Source organism: Vanellus vanellus, assembly GCF_965231255.1.
Source record: "Vanellus vanellus genome assembly, chromosome: 1".
In the NCBI taxonomy this organism is placed as follows: Eukaryota; Metazoa; Chordata; class Aves; order Charadriiformes; family Charadriidae; genus Vanellus; species Vanellus vanellus.
Window position 1 is genome coordinate 51,052,556 of NC_138905.1, and position 23,847 is coordinate 51,076,402.

General features: G+C 43.9%; 1 protein-coding gene across 1 annotated transcript in view; it reads left to right on the plus strand.

The window, feature by feature from the left end:
* Positions 1-338: 338 nt before the first annotated feature.
* Positions 339-23,847, plus strand: part of CRADD (CARD and death domain containing adaptor protein) — a 79,919-nt gene continuing 56,410 nt past the window's right edge. The window contains exons 1-2 of the mRNA XM_082498251.1: positions 339-475; positions 4,045-4,350. Coding sequence (XP_082354377.1) covers positions 4,053-4,350 — 298 coding nt within the window. The 5' untranslated portion in view covers positions 339-475; positions 4,045-4,052. The remainder of the gene's footprint in view (positions 476-4,044; positions 4,351-23,847) is intronic.

Genomic DNA, 23,847 nt, shown 5'->3' on the forward strand with positions numbered 1-23,847 from the left:
ACCGGGCAGCGGCGGAGGCCGGGGCTGGGGCTGGGCGGCGGCCTCGGGCCTCGTTCGCTCAGGCCGTTCCCGGGTTGGCGTGGGGCAGGCTGCCCGCCGACAGACCGGCCCGGGGCTGGTTCCCCTTACCCACTCGCGAAGCGGACGGGGGCCGGCTCCGCGCTGCCAGCGCCGCCCCTCCAAACCCCAACCCGGCAGCAGCAGCCAGCAGACCTCCCTCCCCCCCTCCTCTCCTCTCCTCACACCTCCCCCGCCCCGAGGCCCACCTTCCCGGCGGGGTAGGCGGGTGGGTAGGCGGCCGTGCGTCCCGACCCGCGGGGCCGCCCAGCCCCCGCTGCCCACAGCTGACATGGCGGCCTTTCCTCGGCCGGCCGGCGGCTTCCGGCGAAGCCCTCTTGCCTTCAACAAAGATGGTGGTCCCCGCGCAGGCTCGGCAGGTGCCCGGGTTCCCTGTGTAGTTCCCCACTTCCCTCGTGTAAGTACGGGGCGAGGACGGGGGGGGAGGGCCTCTCCCCTCACAGCGCTCGCCGCCCCCACCGCTCTCTCGCCCCGCTCCGCGCTGCGGTGCCCGGTGCAGCGGCCCGGTGCACCCCCCCCCCCCCCCCCTCCCCCCGGGCGCCGCTGAGGGGGAAGCGGGAGTGAAGGCGTCAGCTCCGGCGGTGCCGTTCGGCGGCGGCCCCCCGCGCTGCGGGGCCGGGCTTCCGCGGGGCGGGCCGGGCCGGGCCGGGGCGGCGGCGACGGTGGGGGCCGGGGGGGGTGGGGGGTCTGGCGGCGGCAGCGCCCGCCTCCGCTGCGGCAGCCGAGGGCGGAGGGGAGGAAGGCCGGGGCGAGGCGGCCGCCCGTGGGGCTGGAGCCGCGGCGGGAGGGTCGGGGCCCGGGGCCGGCAGGTCGGGCAGTCGGCCCCGGGCTGCGGCGGGAGTAGCGGCTTCCAGACCTCGGGTACAAGGGAAGAGTTGTATTTAAAACTTGGTTTTAATTTTTTTTTTTTTTTTTTTTTGGGGGGGGGGGAGATTTTTAGGTATGCTGCGAATAGCCACAGTCACTCGTGGATTAATTAGGCAGGGTGGACCCTAATCGTAGCTGAGCGGGCACATGGTGATGTGCTCAGGGAGTCGTGAGCGGCCCAGCGCAGTTGGTGTTTGGGAAGATGCCAAAGTGCTCCTAGCCAAGAACTAAGTGAGTGTTCTTCTTAGGAGCAGAAGGGGTCTTTTTAGGGCCGAGGCTTTCAAAAGTTTTATCCCCACCCAGGGACAGGTTCTGTGTCGCATACAGAAAAAATGCAAACCCGCCTGTGTTGGTGTGGTGGTAAGTCAAGGACTGTGCTCATTCGGCAGGACGTGGGGGTGTATTTCTTAAAATTTGGCTCTACAATGGAAAAGATGCGTTTTTAGAAGGATATGGGGAAGGTTTGAGCCATGTCATCTTTTGGGTAAACGGTCGTCTCATCTTTTTACTTTCCCTCTAGCACCAGCATTACTAGAGAAAATTTATTTTAGAGCTTATGTGGGATCTCCAGATATTTGCTGCGTTTAAAATTAATTTCAATGAATTCTGTCTTGCACTAAACTCCGTCCCTACACTGTTATGCACCAAAATCCTGATACATTTACATATCTGGCTGCTTAGTTCCTGACTCAGACATTTCCTTCTCACAGTAAAAACACACAAAGAAATACTTAATCTTTAAAAAGACCTTAAAAATCAGTACACCCCATCCTGCAAGTTTACTGGGCCAATGGCCTTGGTGTTAAGGGCTTTAAAAACTCAGTTGTGCTCACTCTGCAGACCATGAGCCAAAGGCCCTTTTCAGCAGAAATTCCCCCTTCAGATGCATGGCTTGATTGGCATCTTTCAGCGCATGAAGGTGCAAACTGAGATGGTTTGAAAAGGCCTTGTTCTTGAAAAGCGCTAGCCACTTTGTTCGTGAAGAAGGGGAGCTAATCAGGTGCTGTACAGTGACTGAAGTCAATGTTCCTCATCTGGCTCATGGATGAGGAGACTTCTGGACGGGGACTCTCGGTGGCCCATGCACAATGAATCACAAGAGCTTCGTAGCATCTGAAGCGGTTTTCTGCCTGGGTTGAGATAAGGCCCTTAGTGCTGCTGCAGGTTGCCTGTCTTGAACTCTGCAAACATTTCATGAGCTCAGGGGCAGTCAGGGAATCCTGGAAGGGAGAAATGGCGGGGATCTGCTGCCTGACTCTTACCTGGTTTTGCTCTGGTCCAGTGATTGCTCCCAGTAGTGTAAAGGTAGTATGTGTTAGAGACCAGAATCTCCAGCTTTGCCTGTCCAAGATGAGCATCCTAACATCAAATGGGGAAATCCAGTTCTCTTTCTTGCCTGCTCTTTTTCCATCTCCTTGCTTGCAATATCATCTCACTCCGCAATGGAGTTTGATGTTTGAGCTATGTTTAACAAACTAGCATTTTTTAAGGAGATGTGCTGGGATAGCTGTTGTTTGATTCCCAAACGATCCCTAGACAGAAGATAGGATCTTCAAAATTCACTTCAGTGTATGAGAAGCATACTGGGTAGCCCAGGAAAAATTGAGTCCTCCTGGGAAGGTGCCATCCAGCAATGCTTTCAGCACTCGGGGGAAGCATTTTTGGAAAGCAGCTTTATCAGAGGGTGTTACAGACAGGGTTTTCCAGTCTCTCTCTTGTGGTTCTATGCTCTTGCATTCTGTCCAAGATGCCATTTACGTGCCTGTATGTTCTCTTGGTTGCCTGCCCTAGATTTTAACAGCCAGGCCAACCAACCAACCTTTGATGGGACCTTGGGAGTCAGTAGGCAACTCCAGTGATACAAAGACTTTAGCAGGTTGCTTACAAAAGCTTTGAAAATCTCTGCCTCTCCTTGTATCTTCACGCTGAACAAAGTACAATTTCTGCAAGGTCTAGCTGTTCAAACAGCAGCTTCTAGTTTAATTATCAGAAACTCTCTTGATAATTACACTCAACACCGGCTGCAGTTTTTTTACTTCACTATTTAGTCATGAGAAAGTATTTAATTGTATTACTCTGTCATTTTCCTTTTCAAGTGCCATTAATGGGCCCAGGGATATGTTTGTCGTTAAGGTCTAGACTAGACATCTTGATTCGGTTCATAGGTCTGGCACGGACTCCCGATATGATCTTGAATGAGTTGCTTGGTCTCTCTGGACCTTGATTCCTCTTTTGTGGAGTGGCTATAAAATGCATCATTTCCAGCTTTTGTCTAGTCAGAGTATTAGTCAAGTGAAGTGAATGCTGGCAGAGGGTATGCGATTGCTTCCTGTGAACACATTAGAAGGGTAAATACCAAGGAGGGAGAAGAGCTACTTAAGCTAAAGAACAGTTTTGGCAGAACAAATGCCTATAAATAGAAGGTAGATAAATTTGAGATGGAAATTCGAAGAAAGTTTCTCATCATCAGATCAGTCGAGTTCCAGAGCAGCCTTCCAGGATGAGTCAGGGGGAAGAACGACCTGGTGCATAAGGTACATTTCCACCCCTTCTAAAATTAAAATGCATCACATAGGCCAAAGATACCTGCTGACTCTGTCCCTGCCGCTGCTGCCTGTCTGTGCTGTGTCTACCAGTCCTGCTGCTGCTTTTGCATTACTTTAGCAGAAGTGCTGCAACAGCAATAGCGTCACTGGCATTGGTAACAGAGGTCAGGTGTGACATCTCTCTTAACTTTTTGGGGTTAGAGTCTCTTTAAGGACTGGTAAATGCTCTAGCTGCCTTTAGCATGGACCTTCAACAGTTTGTAAGCGGGATTATTTGGCATAGTTTTTATTCCAGCGAAGGACTGGTCTTCACAATGCCAAAGGTTCTGTTCCTGTCTAATATTTCCCAGATATGGCTGCATTTTAGCTCGTGAGACAGTGAAATCTGAGCAGAAAGAAGGTGGTGGGGATCATTCATAGTTTTCCCAGGTCGGTGATTCTGAGTTTGGCATTCTTTCTAAAGGTTGCCAAGTATCAAACATCATTTCTGGATGTTAAAGGTTGAAGTATTTTAATCTTCACACATTTCCCTACTCCTTTTCTCACGCTCTAGGTTGCCAGATGGATGCCAGAGACAAGCAGCTTTTACGCTCCCTGCGCCTGGAGCTCTGCACAGAAGTGCTGGTGGATGGAGTTGTTATTCAGTATCTCTACCAAGAAGGGATTCTCACGGACAGTCATGTTCAAGAAATAAAATCCCAAACCACCAGTCAGAGGAAAACCATGATGCTCCTTGATATTCTCCCCACCAGAGGACCCAAGGCTTTTGATGCGTTCTTGGATTCCTTACAGGAGTTCCCATGGGTTAAAGACAAGCTGATGATGAAGCGTAAGGAAATGACAGTACACGATCCTGCAGGTAAGGCCAGGATTGTTGCTGATATTTTGTTCTCAAACCAGAATTTTGAAACTATTGAATGTACCATTTTTCAAGTTATTTTTCAAATCTCAAGTTATGCGTCGTGTAGATATGGAGCATGATGCCAACAAAAGGGGACAGCTTGGAATTCCTGGAAGCAAGCCAAACACCAGGAAGTACTGCAAAGTTTGGGGAATCATAGAATCATAGAATTGTGTAGGTTGGAGGGGACCTTTAAGATCATCAAGTCCAACCATCAGCCTAACAGTGCCAAAACCACCACTAAACCATGTCCCTAAGCACCATGTCTACCTGTCTTTTAAATACCTCCAGGGATGGCGATACCTCCACCGCTTCCCTGGGCAGCCTGTTCCAATGTTTGATAACCCTTTCTGTGAAGAACTTTTTCCTGATACCCATCCTAAACCTCCCCTGGCATAACTTGAGGCCATTTCCTCGTCCTATCGCTTGTTACTAGTGAGAAGAGGTCGACCCCCAATTCTCTACCTTTCAGGTAGTTGTAGAGAGTGATAAGGTCTCCCCTCAGCCTCCTTTTCTCCAGGCTAAACAACCCCAGATCCCTCAGCAGCTCCTCATAAGACTTGTTCTCTAGACCCCTCACCAGCTTCATTGCCCTTCTCTGGACATGTTCCAGCACCTCTATGTCTTTCTTGTAGTGAGGGGCCCAAAACCAAACACAGTACTTGAGGTGGGGCCTTACCAGTGCCGAGTGCAGGGGGACAATCACTTTCCTAGTCCTGCTCACCACACTATTCTTGATACAAGCCAGGATGCCGTTGGCCATTTTGGCCACCTGGGCACACTGCTGGCTCATATTCAGCTGGCCATCCACCAACACCCCCAGGTCCTTTTCCGCCGAGCAGCTTTTGAGCCAGTCTGCCCCAAGCCTGTAGCGTTGCATGGGGTTGTTGTGACCCAAGTGCAGGACCCAGCACTTGGCTGTGTTGAACCTCATGCCATTGGCCTCACCCTATTGATCCAGCCTGTCCAGATCCCTCTGTAGAGCCATCCTACCCTCAAGCAGGTTGACACTCCCACCCAACTTGGTGACATCTGCAAACTTACTGAGGGTGCACTCGATCCCCTTGTCCAGGTCATTGATAAAGGTATTAAAGAGAACCAGCCCCAGTACCGAGCCCTGGGGAACACCACTCGTGACCAGCTGCCAACTGGATTTAACTCCACTCACGACCACTCTCTGGGCACGGCCATCCAGACAATTTTTTACCCAGCGAAGTGTATGCCCATCCAAGCCATGAGCAGCCAGTTTCTCCAAGAGTATGCTGTGGGAAACAGTGCTGAAGACTTTACTGAAGTCCAGGTAAACAACATCTACAGCTTTTCCCTTATCCACTAAGCGGGTCACCTTGTCATAGAAGGAGATCAGGTTTGTCAAGCAGGACTTGCTTTTCATGAACCCATGCTGACTGGGCCTGATCACCTGGTTTCCCTGCATGTGCTGCATAATGGCACTCAGGATGATCTGCTCCATAAGCTTCCCTGGCACCGAGGTCAGACTGACAGGCCTGTAGTTCCCTGGATCCTCCTTCTGGCCCTTCTTGTGGATGGGCATCACATTTGCTGACCTCCAGTCAACTGGCACCTCCTCAGTTAGCCAGGACTGCTCATAAATGATAGAAAGTGGGTTGATGAGCATCCTCATATGCCATCCGATCCCATCAGACCCCATAGATTTGCGGATGTCTAGGTGCTAAAGCAGGTCACTCACCATTTTCCCATGGATTATGGGGGATTCATTCTGCTCCCCACCCCTGTCTACTAGCACAGGGTACTTGGGGAACAGCTGTCTTACTGTTAAAGACTGAGGCAAAGAAGGTGTTAAGTACCTCAGCCTTTTCCTCATCCTTTGTCACTATGTTTCCGCCCCGGTCTACTAAAGGACAGAGATTAACTTTAGTAATTTTGGCTAGCTACCAAACAGTCTCTTCACAATCCATACCTGATTATTGTTTGTTTTACACGTGTTTTGCAGTGGTTTGTTTCTGGATTGTACATACTGACAGAATTTTTATTTGCTTACTTTTATTGTGATTTTAATGTAATTTTGATTTAGTACCATATGCTAATTTAGATTTATTCATCTTATTATGTTTACTGGAGTGCAAACATCTAGGATCATTACTTCCAAAATTACTAGCCATTGCTTAATTTTAAAACAAATTTAGGAGCTAACCAATTTAGTGCGAATTAGATAATCTTATTTAGTCAAATCTCTGGCTTTCTGACATTTAAAGGTACTTCTGAAACTAGTTTTCTGGACTTGGTGTTTGTTCAGAAGTGATTTCTTTACCAATCTGTGCATGCAGTTGTTGAGCTGTTTTGAAGTTAAGACGACTGCATAAAATGCATGTTTCTTGCCCTAGATTTTGGCAGCACGCACTGGCTGCTAACCTCATGTTACCACCAAGATAGTGAAATAGTCCTCACTTGGGAACATCGTTCCCGAGCAGTCTGATTAACCTTTCTACAAGCCCTCCACACCAACCCCCTGTCCCATTTAAGTTTGGTCATATGTATTTTGATGCATGTGATGTGTGATTTTTCTAGTGTCAGTGTGCTTTGCCTGAGACTGAAAGCCTGTGAAGATGGGTGACTAAGACCCATTGACCATCATGTGTAGCTGCATCCCAGTTATCTGCATATTAAAGAACGTTTTGTCAAGATGTGCTGGACAAATCTGACATTATCTTACCTTAGGACATTTTTTAATGGAATTTTGTGACAGCTTGTCTTTCTGTTGGGTCTCTGTGGAGGTTGCTTTATGCTTGTTCGTAAATGGGTAAATCATTTTCACAATTTGGGAAATAAATGTCCTGTGTTGTCCATAGGGGAAAACACTGCAAGTTGTCAGCACAATGCAAACTTGTGGCATTGAGTGTGTTGGAAAAGACCTTGCTCGCTGTTATGACAAATCCTGTCATGCTAATGCTCTTTATTTGCCTTACAAATCAGCCTGTTCCTTTGCTAATTGCTGGTTAAGCTGTTGAATAATCCTTACAGTTCCAGAAACTCACACACAGCTATCAAGTACAGTCAGGATCATGTAGTTTGTTAGTGGGAAAATTCCTTCCGATTTTTGTTCTTTTGATTGTTTTGTGGATTGCTTGTTCCCGTTCTTGATCGATTGTGACTAATGTGCTGGGTTTATGCATACCAGGTTCTCTGGTTTCGAGTGGGCTGACTGTACTTGATAATCCTATTGCCAAATTTTGTGTGTAAATTAGAAAAGGCTTCCAGATTAGATCAAAGGTTACTGTTATTTTTACTGTGGCAATACAGAGTGTAAGAACAGGGTAAGAGGCAGATAGCCAAGTTTGCTTTAATATTTAGGCATGTTCTTTAGAAGCCAAAGAAAGAGAGCACCATCTGTGCCCTAATAAATGCTGAGTACACCCTGGAATGAATTGGAAACCGTGGCGGCATCATCAGTGCTGATTACATGCAAGAAAATGTGGTTTGGGATAAAAAGCCTCGCTTTGCATTCTAAACAACAAACTTGTAAGCTTTTGTCTCGGCAGAGTACTTGAGCGCATGCTTGGCCTTAAGCATGGAAAGAGCCATTTGCTCTAATAAAACTATAAGCATACTTAAAATTGTGTTCTTCAGTGCCATGCTAGATAACTTAACTTCTGCCTTACTGGAAACAGTTCTTATAAATGATGATTTGTCAGTGGCAATTTCTTTTAAAGAATCCATTTGTAGTGAAAAAAGCCTGCCACGTACACAGTACCTTTTCTTAGACCCTAAAACTTTTAAAATTTAAGCTGTTTTTTTTTTTTTTTCCCAGATTTTTAAATCTTTTTTCCTTTGAATCCTGCATACTTATGGAAATCGCATGCCTGCTGTTCACTTGTTTATGCTCAATTAAAATTCTGTTTACTCAAGCAAAATAGCCTCAGTTTTTGCAGACCTTTTGCAGGACTAAGGACTGGTGTCAGGTTGTTCCTTGAAGGAAGGTTTTATTTTATAGTCCTTCACTTCTCACTGAGTACATGTAGGATTTTTAAAGTCATTAAAAGTAGACTATTAGGTTTTCTCTCTCTGAATGTAAAAACTGTGGCACATGCACAGTGATTATTCTATGTAGGCCTTTGGATTATTGTGCATTTTGTTGAAAGAGATCAGGCTTTCTATCTTTGCTTCAGCTAAGAAAGATAGTTTGTTGGTTCTCGGTTAAAAAAAATAAATCACAACTGTAAATGTTAAGAAGCTTTTAATTTATTTTCTTCCCCTAGTAAAAAACAACCAAAACAACCAAACCAAACAAACAGCAATTTCAGAAGGACAGAAATAAAAACATTTTTGGTAACGTAGTGTAAATAGGATCTGGTGGACCGAGCAGCTACAAAATGGAAGCCAAAGTCTGAGACCTAAACTGACTGCCACTGACTCATCGGGAGCCTTTGGGAAAATTCTTCCAAGGCAATGGATTTATTGATTCCCAAGTTGTGTAATTCGGTGTAATGTTCATGGAGGAGTGTAACTGTAAATTGGCTCAGGATTAAACCCAGAGTATGGTGTTTGGCTGCGCGCAAATAAATGAACTTTAAAACCTGTGATATCCTGAGTTTTATTGCTGAACATCACTTGACTTAAAAATAATAGTTCTGCATACTGTTATCTGCTGTAGTTCCAAGAAACACAGAAGACCCTAATCCTGCAGAGCATAAGGAATAGTTTTTCCATGGGAATCAGGAGAGCGACGTGCAGGCAAGTAGGGCCACTTGCATCTGTATAATTGCAGCAGAGAGACCCAAGATTCCTTCCCCTTGCTTGTATACTTTATACACAGGACAGCCTTTTGCCTAGGGTCACCTTTCTCCTTTGTCATATCGATCTATGAGGTGGCCACAGCTTTGGGAAAACCTTTTCTTAAGGCAGGGAAAGCATCATTGTAAAACCCAAAAATCTCAAGAAGAAAATTTAAAGTCATGTGCTTTTGGAGGTAAATGACTTCAATTGATTTAAAGATGATAGGGTGTGTTTATTGCTTGTGTAAGAACCTGTGATAAAGCGTCTCACCCTGTGCAGACTGGCATTACAAGACTTAATCATTTTAAACATCAACCACAGCATGAGTTCCTGGTTTTGAAGATCAAAACTTCTGCCGTAGTAAGAGTTAACAAAAAAAAATGTGGGTCTGTTTCGTTGGGAAAAGACTATTCTGTTTTTTCTGCCCTAGTTTGGATAACTTTATGCCTTTGTCAGGAACATAAATCTTCAATATAATATTATAATTCCTATGAAAAACTACAGCTGTTGGCAACAGAATCCCATTCTTTCTAAGAACAGTAAACAGTTACCCGATATTTTTTGCACTGAATAAAAATATATAAGCTTTGATGGCATTTGTTTATCAGAATGTTTTTCTAATCTCTCTCCACTCAGGAATTTTTCTGCCCAAGTATTATATTACTTTCTGTACTATATGTTGCTATAAAATTATTTACTTCTAAAAGTCTTAGTACTGCACCTCTTTGTAGTATAGATGACTTCTCCATTCCACAGGAAATCACAGCATATTGAGAAAGAGAAAAGTCTGAGATACAGTGTTTGCCAAAGGAATCCTGCAGCAGCCATTGCTATCTGGCAAATGTTAGTGAATTTGGGGCATGGAGTTACACAGAATCGCCTTGGGAAAGCTGTTCTCTCACAACTAAGCAAGGATGATTTTGTTGTTGTTGTGGTACCTAGTCAGCAGCCTGCATTCGGGTCCTGTTGGACTTGGGTGAGTTTTTTTTTATTTAAACAGATTTTGGTGTGGTTGGGGTTTTTCCCTGGATGTGTAGGGAGCGTGTGTTCTCGTATAGCTATATAAAGCTTCATGTTGTGTAACACTTTGGATGAAGCATGCAAATACAAAACAAAGCAAAACATGTACTTCTGCTGTGAAAGTCATCCTTCTCTCTTCCCGTCCCCTCCCCCCCCGACCCCCCCAGCTTTCCCAAAGTCCTTTTTCTACAGCTGGGTTGTAGGTTTCTAAGAATTCTGATTCAAATGTGACAGCATTAGGACATGGGGAAGTTTAGCATCTCTTCTTACCTTTTGTTGGCTGCTTCCTGCCCTCTTCCTATCCTGCTTCCTCTTGTGTGTAACGCAGTGAGGAAACAGCCTGGTCTCTTGCCTTTTCCATTTGGATGTCAGATAGGAGAGCAGCTGATGAATTCCTTTTCTCTCTCTGAATGTTTTATTTTCTTTCTTCTCTTTCCCTCTCCTCTCTTGTGTAGTCCAGTGGCAGAAGGGGGAGTTTCCTCCCATGTGTGTCTGAAGGAATGGGATGGGCTTAGCAGCCTTGGCTGCACTGGCTTGACCTGCGGATGAAGGAATGCCCTTGTGCCACATCCCAATGCCTGGAGGCTATAGAAAATGTTTTCTGGTTCTCTGGAGAGATTCAAAGGCATCCTCGTAGTAGAATTTCCCAAACTCTTTTCCACATTCCCATCTCCCCTGAAAATCGGGTGTTACATTTACGGCTTTGGCTTTGTTCCTGACCGCAGCGAGATCTGTGAAGTCTGGCATTAAAGGTTTGTGCGCACACTTAATATTAGCAGCATGCATCATGACATGGACAAGTAATCAACTTCCCTGGTTCTAAAGAGCATTCTGTGTATGTGTTTTGGTTTTAGTGTGTGTATGAACATAAGATTTTTTCTTTTTTTTGTTTTTTTTTTACAGTTGGAGGAATATTTGTTTTGCTTTTTTGCTGTCTTAATAAGCAGCTGTGTTTATGCTGCTTACATCTATGTTTTTCTCTTTGAGAAGCCTAAATCTTAGGCATTACTGTTAAGAATTATAGTGTTTCCTATCCAGTCTCAAACAGTTTCTTTCAGGTAAGTTAATGGAAAGATATAACCATACTTGGTGTCATCCTCAGTAACACAAATATGTGAGGCTATAATATAGATAATATAGATTTAATAAAACATATAGTCCCTGGGACAGAAGAGGAGTGAGTTCTGGCAAAACAGGTGTTTGGGCCAGCTGTGCCTGATCAACTACTCATAGCCAGTGCCACTAATAGGAAGCAATGGTTATTTGGGATTGAAGACTCCCTGGTGTAGGGAAAGGAGACATCCATCTAAAGGGTGGGTTGAAGGAGGATGGAGCCAGACTCTTTTCAGTGGTTCCCAGTGACAGGACAAGGGGTAATGGGCACAAGTTAGAACATAGGAAGTTCCATTCAAATACACGGAAAAACTTCTTTACCGTGAGGGTGACAGAGCACTGGCAGAGGCTGCCCAGGGAGGTTGTGGAGTCCCCTTCTCTGGAGGTTTTCAAGACCCGCCTGGATGCAGTCCTGAGTAATGTGCTCTGGGCAATCCTGCTTTAGCAGGGGAGTTGGACTAGACGATCTCTAGAGGTCCCTTCCAACTCTGAAAACTCCGTGATTCCGTAATTCCATGATCTGCTGACCAGACCTGATGACTTCTAAAGTTTGTTGTTTCCCCGGGGACTGGATCCAGGATACCACAGAGGTTGCCAAGGAATGGCCAATCATCAGACTTTGCTACTGTCTCATGAGGGCACTAGTAATACTTCAGAAGATTAAGATCCCTCCTGACCTAATTTTTCCTGTGATCCTGTAAGCTTGGCATCACACTCTGTGATTTCTTTCAGGTGAATCTAAACAGGGTAAGTGCTCTAGGAGTTCACAGAGTCCCTAGGACCAAACTAGAGCCAGTTAGAAGTGAAACCTTCCAACTGTATAGAGTCTGAATGCCAAATCCTCAGCATGATCTGTATCAGTCCTCTCCTATTGCTCTGTATGGCTTGCTAATACAGACATAGCCTTTTCTGTCCCGTGGATGTGGTGGTTTTGTCCATAAACACCTGCAGTCTTGGAATCCTTTCTTCCCAAAGAAGATACATACAGATGTAGATGTGCATCGTATCGGGGATGCTGCTACATGCAAATAAATGCATTTTTTATTCTTTGATTATTTAAGTATCTCTGTTTCCCAGAGTTTATAGTACTGTTTCTCATCTTGGGGTGTGTCCATTCTAAATGGCTTACAGAGTTCAATACCTCTGGTTTTCCATTTGTCAAAATATCTTCTCTGTCCATTTTCCTCCTCAGCTTGCATCACAGTATGATAAAATCATGTCTGTGTCTTGTATTTACAAAACCATGCATAGTTGCAGTCCTCTATGATCCTTGAGATCTTTTGTTAATTGCTGCCAGCTTCCCGCTGTTGGTCTTGTCTCAGGATGTGGCAAGGGAACCACTGAAAAAGCTTTGTACAGACAATTATAATTGTTTTCTAGAACAGACTGGAAACTTTCTTGTAAGGACCTGATCCTGCAGCTTGATAAAGCCACTTGTAAACATGAAAATGCAAGATGCAGTTGTTATTTTTACATTATGTCATCAGTATAGGCATTCTGTTGATACTAATTAATGGCCCTTGTGGCCCATAGATATACACTAATATGTGCTCCAGAGTAACTGAGAGAACTGCCTACTTAAGACTGTGTAGACTTCTTTTCATGAAATTTTTCTTCATTAATATTTTCCATCAGAGCTGTCCAGCTTTTCTTTTAGCACCTCCAGAATTGCCTTGGAGCTCCGTTTGAAAATGTTTGTTTATTTTTTGTATTCTCATTGCATGTGGAAAATCTATTGTCTTTCATAAATTAAGTGTATGAATGCTGTTTTTAAAAAAAACCCACAACCAAGTATCAAACACGCTCACCTTAGCTTGCATGTGTTGCAGAGGCTGCATAACCATCCAAAGTCAATAAAAATGTTAACCAGTGTCTCACAGTGAAAGTTTGCCTCCAGTGAAGTCAGAGGCCAGACTCCTGTTGACCAGAGCAGGACCAAGGTCTTGCCACTGATGACTGAACTGTTCCTTCTGGTGAAGGAATGGGTGCTATGCTGTCTTCCCTATGCTGACACGGCAGCATGTCTCAACCTTCAAAGAAAAATCATTTCTGCAGCTGAAAAGCTATTACTAGTTCAGACTCCACACTTCTTTTGCCTATTAACTAAGAATATCAACAGCGATGCGACTTACTTCTCACTGGGGAATGTCACTTGTATGGAAAAGGTCAGGAAGTTCCTCTAGGATACAGTTAATTATGCATGGTTATTATATCTTGAAGCACTCCCTGCATTGCCATACGCAACTAAGCTTTCCTTCCAGATTTGTTTATGGTCACATATATGTTTATATAAATGACAACTAGAGCACCCAAGTATCACTCATTGTTAACTCAGAGTGATACAGCTGTAGTTTATCTTGTTAGAAGATTTATGGGTTTGTATACAAGGCTTTTCAAGGCAATTTTTATCTATTTGGCCATTGTCTGTGTAAACAGAAAACAAATCTTGTTGCTTCTTTTAGCCATTGGACCATTGTTCCAGTATAATGTCAGATTTTCTTTTTAAGTTTTCTTCCTGCTTTTGCTTTGTCTGTGAATAGATTTGCGTTCCCTTATATATTGATGTATTGGCAAGGAATTGCACATGTGTTTTGACAAACACCTCTGCTTCAAACTGAAGGGAAGCTTTGGTGTTTCTTCCAATCTACATTTAGAAAAGGAGCTGATTTGATTTATACTATACAGTTTGTGTGTGCAGGAAATAAGCATTAATGCATTGGGTCAAGGGGAATAAATTGCCATTAGTGCACCACTCCTTCTGGCAGCCTTCTTAATCTTCGTGTTTCACCACCTTGCCTGGGATTTTCAAAAGGACTCATAGTTAACCCAAGCTCACCCAACCCTCCTCCCGTCAAGGTCAAGGGTAAGCTCCCCTTGGCTTTAAAGAAGGCAATTTTAGTCCCGTGCTGATGCTTTTGAAAGTCTTGCCTTTCATTTCTAGTTAATAATATGTTGAGCTCTTTAACGAACGGCCTGTTTCTGTCTTTGGATCTTTCTAATAAAACATGCGCTGTGGCTGAGTGAAAGGACTTTACACAGGTAAAGGCTTGACTGAGCCCCTTGCCAGCCCCAGGGGTCTCTGGCTGGCTCTGGTGGGAGGTAGGCTTCCTCCACGGGCAGCTGGTGCTGCCTTTAAACAGGGGCATAGGAATCCTCAGCAAAATAACTGTTGAGAAAGGAAAGCTGGAACGAAAAGGAAAACCAGTACTTTCTAGTATTTCTATGTGAAGAAAGTATTTCTATAAATATGTCTTCATTTACTGTAGGCGATGGCTGTGTTTGTTCAGCTTTTCAAAGCGACAAGACATGTTCTTTATTCTTACTCCTCTTCTGTTTAATTAAAAAGTCATGTATTTCTCTGTGATCCAGTTCTGCCACATCCCACATGAGATTAGTTTCATCTTCATACCCTTGAACGGCGATTGCTGCAGTTAGGATTGCAACATGCTCTCATCATCCCCTTGGTTCACGTGCTCATGCTGGATCTGACGAGTTCACCAGCAAAACACTCATTTTAAAAGCAATGTCAGGTTATTGCTAGAAATGTTCGGTGGCTGTTTGCAGTAGAAATTAATTCATGATTCTTGGGCCATTCCTTTTGCAGGCATCTGGAACCCAAATGGGAATCATAGAATCATAGGTTGGAAGGGACCTTAAAGATCATCGAATTCCAACCCCCCTGCCATAGGCAGGGACACCTCCCACTAGACCAGGTTGCTCAAAGCCCCATCCAACCTGGCCTAGAATGCTTCCAGGGATGGGACCTCCACAACTTCCCTGGGGATTTTGTTCCAGTGCCTCACAACCTTGAGTGAAAAATGTCTTCCTGATATATATTAACTAAATCTACTTTCTTCTAGTTTGAAGCCATTACCCCTTGTCCTATCACCCTGGCTTTCTTGTAGCCCTCTTTCAGATACTGGAAGGCTGCTATAAGGTCTCCCAGGAGCTTTCTCTTCTCCAGGCTGAACAACCCCAACTCTCTTAGCCCGTCCTCATAGGAGAGGTGCTCCAGCCCTCTGATAATCTGTGTGGCCGTCCTCTGGACCTGCTCCAACAGGTCCATGTCCTTTTTGTGCTGAGGACTCCAGAGCTGGACGCATTACTCCAGGTGGAGTCTCATGAGAGTGGAGTAGAGGGGCAGAATCCCCTCCCTCAACCTGCAGGCCACGCTTCTTCTGATGCAGCCCAGGATGCGGTTGGCTTTCTGGGCTGCGAGCGCACATTGCTGGCTCATGCTGAGCTTTTCATCCACCACCTTAAGGGAAGCCTTAAATCTTTTCCCACCAAGCTGCTGGCTGCAGCCAGGTCCCAGGGCACCACAGCTTTTGCCATGGGAGCTCCCCAGGTACTTCAAAGCCTTCTCTGGGCAGGTTGCAGGCTGCCTGCCTCTTGACAGAGCTGAGCGGCGTGATGTGTTGCCCATGGCCAATGTTGGGACACGCAGCCAGCCAGCGTCGGGACATGCAGCCTGGTCTTTCTCCAGCGATCTTGCCCACAGGGCCGAATCCCGTGGACGTTCGCAGTGCACACCTGTCAGATGGGGCTGTGTCCCTGCCAGCAGCTGGCAGCAAGGAGCAGCTCTTTGCATGGAACAGTTTAATATTAATATGACCCCATGGTGAAACAGGTAGGATACCAGACATAGTCTTAGACGCTTCCTAAGTGAGCACATCTACAGTTTATATGAGCGGTGCACCCTCAGCTGTGTTGTATAAATCTTTGGCAGAGGCCTTGCTCCAAGAGAGAGCTCAAATTTTGAATTCTGACTGGAACAAAATCCTTCCCAGTAGTTGAAAAAATTTATCTAAGTCCCAGAAAGGGGTAAAATAGGGCTTGAGTTCCTCTCCGCCTTGTTTCATTTAGGCTAATTGAGGCACCTTCTAAGTTGGCATGCTAGCCTTTGTGAATCCCTTTCTCAATGCCTCTAACTTTCCCCAGAAATTGTGCATGGATTTTAGCAAGATAATTCAGACCTGTCCTAGGATGATAAACCTGTGTCTCTTCCTTGCATCTGAATCCAAGAGAACTGACCCTGTTACTGAGAGTCTTGTTTTCATTTGTCACTATTTGTTTATGTTTTTAATTTATCCTAGTTCTTATATATAGCAATGCTGTTGTATCTTTAAATTGCTGAACTAAGTGCGTGATCTTCCTTCTCCTACGCAAACTGTAAATACATACACTTCACTTGTCCATTTGAAGTTGTAACCTATGTTAGGGATTTTTCAGCTTCCAGTATGATCAATGGGTAGAATATAGGTAAGAAAGAAATGTGTGGTACATGCTCAGCCCAAATGTCTACCCTTTTATTAGAAAGCTGTTACCGTACTTCTGTTTAGATAAAATTAAGTTGGCCAGCTGCTGGCGTGGCACTGCATTGATCTGATGTCTTGCACGAGACGAAGGCCTGAAAGGAGCTCCTCAGTCTTCAGAAGGTGATGGTCATCTTACATGGTGTCCATATCCCACTTAGAGGAAACATGTGCGTAGCTAAAGTTTAATGGGAATAGCTAGTTAAGAGTCTTTAATGAATATATTTTTATTGTCAGATTCAACGTGCAAACATTTTTTTGTGTGACTGTATGCATGTTAGCATGCTTGTTGGCCTCAGTTGGTTACTTGTGCCTAAACTTACTTTAATTATCAGCAGGATTGGGCCATAATGTATAAACAGAATCTGTAGGAGGGAAAACAACTGTTTCCACTGAAGGATGCACAGGGAGTCCAGGGGGATATTTCAGGGTTGTATGTGTCATTTGGGTTCTGTTAGAATTTTTCTTTTGTTTTTCAATTTGTAACTTACAGTAGCATAAAGAATAAACATCAAATCATTTAGGGAAAAAGTGAATCTCAGTAGTGCGGTGCTTTTCCATTCAGACTAATATCAGGAAGAATTGGAGTGTAAAGCTTGCTGTTCGCTTGAGTTTCATGCTCTAGCCTGCTGCATGACAAGGCGTTTTCCTGGCTAATGCTGATCAGAGGCATTCCTAGTGTGATTATATGTCCACTGCAGTGTTCATTTTACCTGTTGCCTACATGCACCCTCTTACAAAATTCATGACATACCAGGCTCTGGTTTAGAAGATTTCTTCCCGTTTGTGTTATGAAGCCAGATAAGAAGGGAACTGTGATTTACAGCCATGAATTTGATTTAGAATCACAGAATTGTAGCATCATTTAGGTTGGAAAAGACCTTTAAGGTCATCAAGTCCAATTGTAAATTTAACAGCTTTCACTTAGTGAAAGTGCCCGTGCACTTGGTAAAATTCCTCCTGTAGTCCTCCTGATGGTGTCCCCCAAGATAAAGTTCACCGTTGTACACTTCTTCAGCTTGGTTTTTCAACTTCAGCATTCTTTTGTTGAGTACTATAAAATATCGGATGAGTTTTGTCCATAAAGCTTCAGAGGTCTAAGTTAAGGAAATACAGAGGATGTCCCCGTCTTGGTACTGCTTTCATGCCAACTGATTCCTTCTGGTGTGAATCAAGGAAGGGTTATGAATGACTTGTGCAGGATACAGCATTACTAGTGCTTCTTGTACTAAATAATACGCTGTCCAGTTAAAATTGCAAACCCTCCAGTTTATGTACAGGCAGACACTATTTTTTCTGTGTGCTGTCCTTAACTTGTAGGTTCATTCTGGGAAACAGTCATCATGTCAGCAACATTGTCTGAGACATACAGATCCAGACAAGTCTGGAGCTCTTCAGACTTCATCGCTGTCTTGCATTACTGCCTGTGGGGTAATTATGAACTCTTCCACACGAGGCTGGAGCATACCAGAAGTCCTGGAATTGGGGATCTAATAACTGTTAATCCTGGAGCATCAGAGTGGGCACACACTGATGTGCACCCAAAACGTGCCTATTCCTGGTGGGGAGGGGGAGGTGGTAACAGATTCTGTATTGCCAGGCATTAATTAGCCTTCTGATTTGGCACCAGATAACAGTTGTACGCCTCTAGGGTTTGCACTAATAAACAAAATTCTTTTCTCCTATTCTATGCCATAAGTGTGGCTTTTTCCTTTTTTTATTGCTCGGTTCGTAGTGACTGTACAAGTTGTAGCCCTTTTTCCTCCCATAGAGCTACTACCATTTAGTTACTCAGATTGCTAATTTAATCTTGTGCATCAAGAAAAGCATTTATATAGTCATATTGTTAGTGAAGATTTACTCTCTGAATGGATTAAGTCCTTCAGTTTATTGAGTAAGCTAATACAGGAGCAGGGTATGAAATCCCCCTAGAAAGCTACTTGTGATCCTATACCCCTTCCACGTGTACCCAATTCTAAATGGCTCCCTTTCTCCTTATCTGGTTCCAGTCATCTCTGAGCCACAACTTTTGAGCCTTTTCCCCATTCTGGATGGCTTTTTTCTTCTCACTTTACTGTTTCCATATGCATAACCCTTTCACAGATCAGTTAACGTTATAAAATATAGTTGATTTAATTGAGACGAAAAGCACATTGGTCGTAAATACCAGAGAAGAGTTTAATAGCATTTCTGTGAACAAACCAAATGTCATTGTATTGCATCTTCTTTAAAGATCTAAAAGCAAAGTTATTACTTGGACCTTTCTCTAGGATTGCATGTTCTTCCTTTGTCAGGTTGTTTGGAGTGGGTACATTATTATTTTATGTTCTTTCTTATCAGCTTCTGAGTCCAATGGTATCACAAGGCTAAAAAAATGTCATTAGCACATAGAATATATAAAGTATGAAGAATCGACTGCTTTACCTCACCATAGGGAACTGCTGTGAGTTATCTGCATGCCTATTTTCTGCATGACACTGAAATTGGATATCACATTTGGGTTTTTTGATATAATTTCTTCCTTGTTTTAAAAATTGTCAACACCAAAATGACCTGGAAGTATCTTCCTTCTACAAAAGCTGTTCATCTTTCTTTTGCAGTGGTAACATTCATGTTTGCCATCATGGTCTTTTATCTTTTCCAGGTTGTAATATATCTGTTATAAATTCTAATATGCAGTTGTGATTATTGCTTTGTCCTTGAATCATTGCAGCTGTGTAGCAGACACCCACTGATTCCTGACCACAGCTGTTGGGCTTACTCCTCATACTGTGTTTTATAGATTTCCTCACCTTGTTTTTGAAAAAGGGGCTTTCTTAAGACTTAATCATAGTCCTGTCCTATCCTATCCTTGCATAGTCTACTACATTACAGACTTAATAGTGTTCTTTGCCTTGCCTTTGAGCTGTAGGGGCATATAGGCTTTGATGTTTTTTTTTCCACCTGTGGGATCCTTTATGGTATGAGTAATACTACTTCTCCTATAGTAGTCTTGCAGTTGCTCAGAAAACTTTCTCACTCATGAAGCTTTATCTGTAAAAGGAGAGATGCCTGAGGTTTTGTTCAGCATTTCTGTAATATAGCCACTGGGATGAGAGATGATGAAAGGACAGCTGTGCCGGGTCTGTCTTGCTCAATATACCCACTGCGTCAAGGAACTCACCATTAACCTTTGCCAGGCTCTATCAAGCTGGACACCCACAGCACCATGCGAAGGAATCCCAGTAGGGTAGGACCTCTTTCCACTCTCTTTTGCTCTCCTGTCTCCAGACAGAGAGGTGCCGGGTGGCACCTGCTGGTTTCTTACTTATCTTTGGGAAGTGGTGTCCGGGATGCCTTGTTTGAGGCTCCCCTTTGGCCCTCTGTTTTGACATTTTTTTGAACCCCTTGCCCCTCAAGCCTCTCTTTTTTCCTTGATTGTCACAAGCAGTCATTTTTCTTGGTTTCCCCACATCTAGCCCTCTAATGCCCCTCCCATGTAGGAAAGCCAGTCAGGACAGTGGTCTAGGAATCACAGAATCACAGAATGGTCAGGGTTGGAAGGGACCTCAGGAGATCATCTAGTCCAACCCCCCTGCCAGAGCAGGGTTACCTACAGCATGTTGCACAGGACGGCATCCAGGCGGGTTTTGAATGTCTCCAGAGTGGGAGACTCCACAGCCTCTCTGGGCAGCCTGTTCCAGTGCTCTGCCATGCTCAAAGTAAAGAAGTTCCTCCTCATGTTTAGATGGAACTTCCTATGTTCAAGTTTGTACCTATTACCTCTTGTCCTGCCACTGGGCACCACTGAAAAAAGACTGTTGCCATCCACCCAGCACCCTCCCTGTAATTATTTATAAGTATTGATAAGATCCCCCCAAGTCTTCTTTTCTCCAGACTGAAAAGACCCAAGTCCCTCAGCCTTTCCTCATAAGAAAGATGCTGCAGTCCCCTAATCATCTTTGTAGCCCTTTGCTGGACCCTCTCCAGCAGTTCCCTGTTCTTCTTGAACTGGGGAGCCCAGAACTGGACACAATACTCCAGATGTGGCCTCACCAGGGCAGAGTAGAGGGGGAGGATAGCCTCCTTTGACCTGCTGGTCACATTCTTCTTGATGCACCCCAGGATGCCATTGGCCTTCTTAGATAGGATAAACTGAGAGTGAGCATTTAATCCCAGGGTTTTCGGTGACTGCCTTTTTAGGCATAGGTTTTAGTACTCAGTTTGAGTTTTTTATTTGTCTGGAGGCAGCTAATCACAGTTCCATCTTTTAACACCACAGTCGTCATTATTTTCATGCAAAGTGATAATACAACACATACCTGAAGTAAGTGCATATGTCATGTCTGGAACACCAAAATGAATTGCCTCAGACATAGGGGCAGAAGGCAATCACTCAAAACAAGGTACGATTTAGGATCAAGATTCAGGAAATGCACTATTAGATAATCTTCCCCCACCATTCCAGGTTTGTAAAATAAGTATTGGCGTCTGCACACAAAGGTGGTTGCTTCAGGAATGCCAAAGAGCATGTACCTATTTGACAGAACTACAACCAATTCTGCACTTGTTTTTGCCTACAGGTTATGAGAAAGTGTTGAGAGCTGTTCTCAGCTTTGAGTGGGTCACCCTGTTTGGTAGCTTGAATTCAGAATATACATACATATCTAAGCAGTTTATTTCCTACAGGAAATGAATGTTTAAGTAGCTGAAAAGACGTTATTCGAGAGAATTGCTGCTTCTGGCAGACCGCGATTCTCTTACCTTGTGGTGTACCCAGGCTGACTGGTGAACCTTTAGCCTTGGGAGGAAAACCAGCTGAATCTCTTGCTGTTCTTGGTGTTTTCTCATGGGGAAATCTGCATGATTGAATTATATTTAGTACAGAAGAAAGCTAAATGGCTTGTCTTTACAGTTGTTCTATATTGCTTCCTTTTTTCCCTCCGTACAAGTTGGGTGTGTTATGCTCTAGGCAGCACCCAGCTGAGCCGAGTCTTCTCAGAAAAGCGTTTTGCACTTTGAACAAGCAGTACATAGCAGCTGGAACTTTGCCCCGGTACAGAAAGTGCGTGTGTTACATCTATACTGTAAAATACACCGGAACTTAATTTCAGGGTAGTTTTCTTCATGACTAAAGCCAGAGGAAAAGCTGAAATTTGCCTTTTGTCTACAGCTGTTTTGTAGGGTTTCAATTAATCTTCAAAGCCTAGTAACTGGTCTAGTTTCATTACAAAGTCTTGAAATGGAACTTTAAAGAGTCATTTCTGTTTGAAGATAACGCCAGTCATTATTTCTGCTACAAGTTGAAGATTCAAGTTTTGGGTTGTTTTTTGGTTTTGTTCTGAACACAACAAATGAACTCTTCCGATATCAGGAAAGATTAAGGAAAATGTGCTCTTGATCTATGAAGTCCTGTCCATTCTGTTTTCTCATCATGTTTCTTAGTAGTTCTTGTTTTCTTGTGGACCATGAGAAACATGAACCACAGGTATAGCTTATTTTTTTTATCAAAGTTTTTGGTAAATCAACAAAATTCTGGGAACTAGGCAAGGCTGTCTTTTTGTTACTCCTTTGTCTTTCCATGACGGGCTTATTTTTTTTGTTTGTTTTGTTGTTACTGTGGTTGAACAGTGGGATTGTAATCTGTACAGAAAAAAATATAGTAGGACTTTTAGACAGGTCCATGAAAAATAATTTAATTTGCTAATAATTTATTTAAACTTCTGTAAAGAATCTTGTCTGTGGAGTAGAATTCACTTCATTACCTGCTGACTTGTACTATATACATCTCAAGGTGAAGGTGCTAGATTTCAGGTATACTCTGTGATCTGCCCTAAGAAATTTGCAGGAGTAATCTGAACTTCAAACCAAGTTAGTGTTAGGTAACATCTCAGAGTCGAAACATCTCATGTTCCCACCAGGCATTGGCATTAGAGAGAGAGAGCTCTTGGTAAGAGGGGGAAAGCTCCCAGGCTTCTTAAAGACTAGCAATAGTTTATTTTTTTTATTTAATTAAGAAGCACATAAGTAAATAAATAAATAAATAAATCGTGAAAGCCTTGATCTTGCGTAGGAGCTTTACTCCTAGGCCCTGAAGCTTTTACAGTAGTTCATGGTTAAAACTCAAAAAAGAAGATACAGCTGACTGGTATAATACTGAAGATACTTAGGGCCTAGGGGCCCTGTTGCCTGGTGTTTCAGAGGATGCACTTCCCAAAGATTTGAACTTTTCTTGCAAGGCACCTCTCGCTGCTGGAGGGGAGTTTAACACCAGGGTTAAGCCTGGAAGTGCCAGGTATTCATAACTTACTATGGGAGACATCTTTGTTAACTACAGCACAGGTCTTTTTAGGGTGTCAGATTGTGATCAGCACCTTGTATTACATTTGGAAGAGAAGAGGAAACTGGTCGGAAGTATACGTTGTCATTCGACTGAGCTCATGGTTTCAGTGGCTGTGCAAACCTCAATTTTCCTTTACTCAACCTGCTTTGATTTGACTGTATGATATTATGCATAACCTAATGTTTTTGTCGTGCTCTGCTCCCCTGGACTGAGATACGGCTTGCTGCTGGTAATGTCTGGTGTGTTAGTTGTCATGTTCTGCCTTGACTTGACTACTTTTAAAAATGGCACTGCATAATTGACTTTTCAGGAATAGTTGCTCTTTTAAAGGGTTCAGTTTGCTCTATCAGCAAGTGTCACTGCTGCTTTATGCTATTTTTTCAGAATTTCTGATCTGAGTGATTTACAGCATTTGAACTTCCCAAACTATTCTGTAGTTTACTCTACATGGATCTTAATCTTTGCCCAGGACTCACTGACTACCCATAAAAACTGTTTGGAAAAGGAATTTCCCCTTTTAACTCCATAGCAAAAAAAAGATGTGAAAAGTTAATGTAACTGTCTGCTCTTCTCCCATGGGTGGCTGAGATGGGCTGCAGTCACACATGCCATTTCACTGTTCTCCTCCTACAAAATGTTACCAAAGAAAATGGGTTTTAGATGATAGTTTCCATGACAGTTGTGCCTGCCGAAGAGATGTTTAAACAAGGGACTCTGGTCTTGATCTGGACCATGACTAAACTTTGAATGCCAAACCGAGATCCCAGAAATCTGCTGTCTCCGGAGGCCGTGCGTGAGACCACTTGCCTCTCCGCCCAGGGTGTCCCGGGGGTTAGCAGGAGCCTGCTACCCCCAGCCATGGGCATGGCGAAGGGGGAAATGCATGGCTTTCATTTCTAACTCTTGAGAGTGAACGTTTTCAAATTCTTCCCC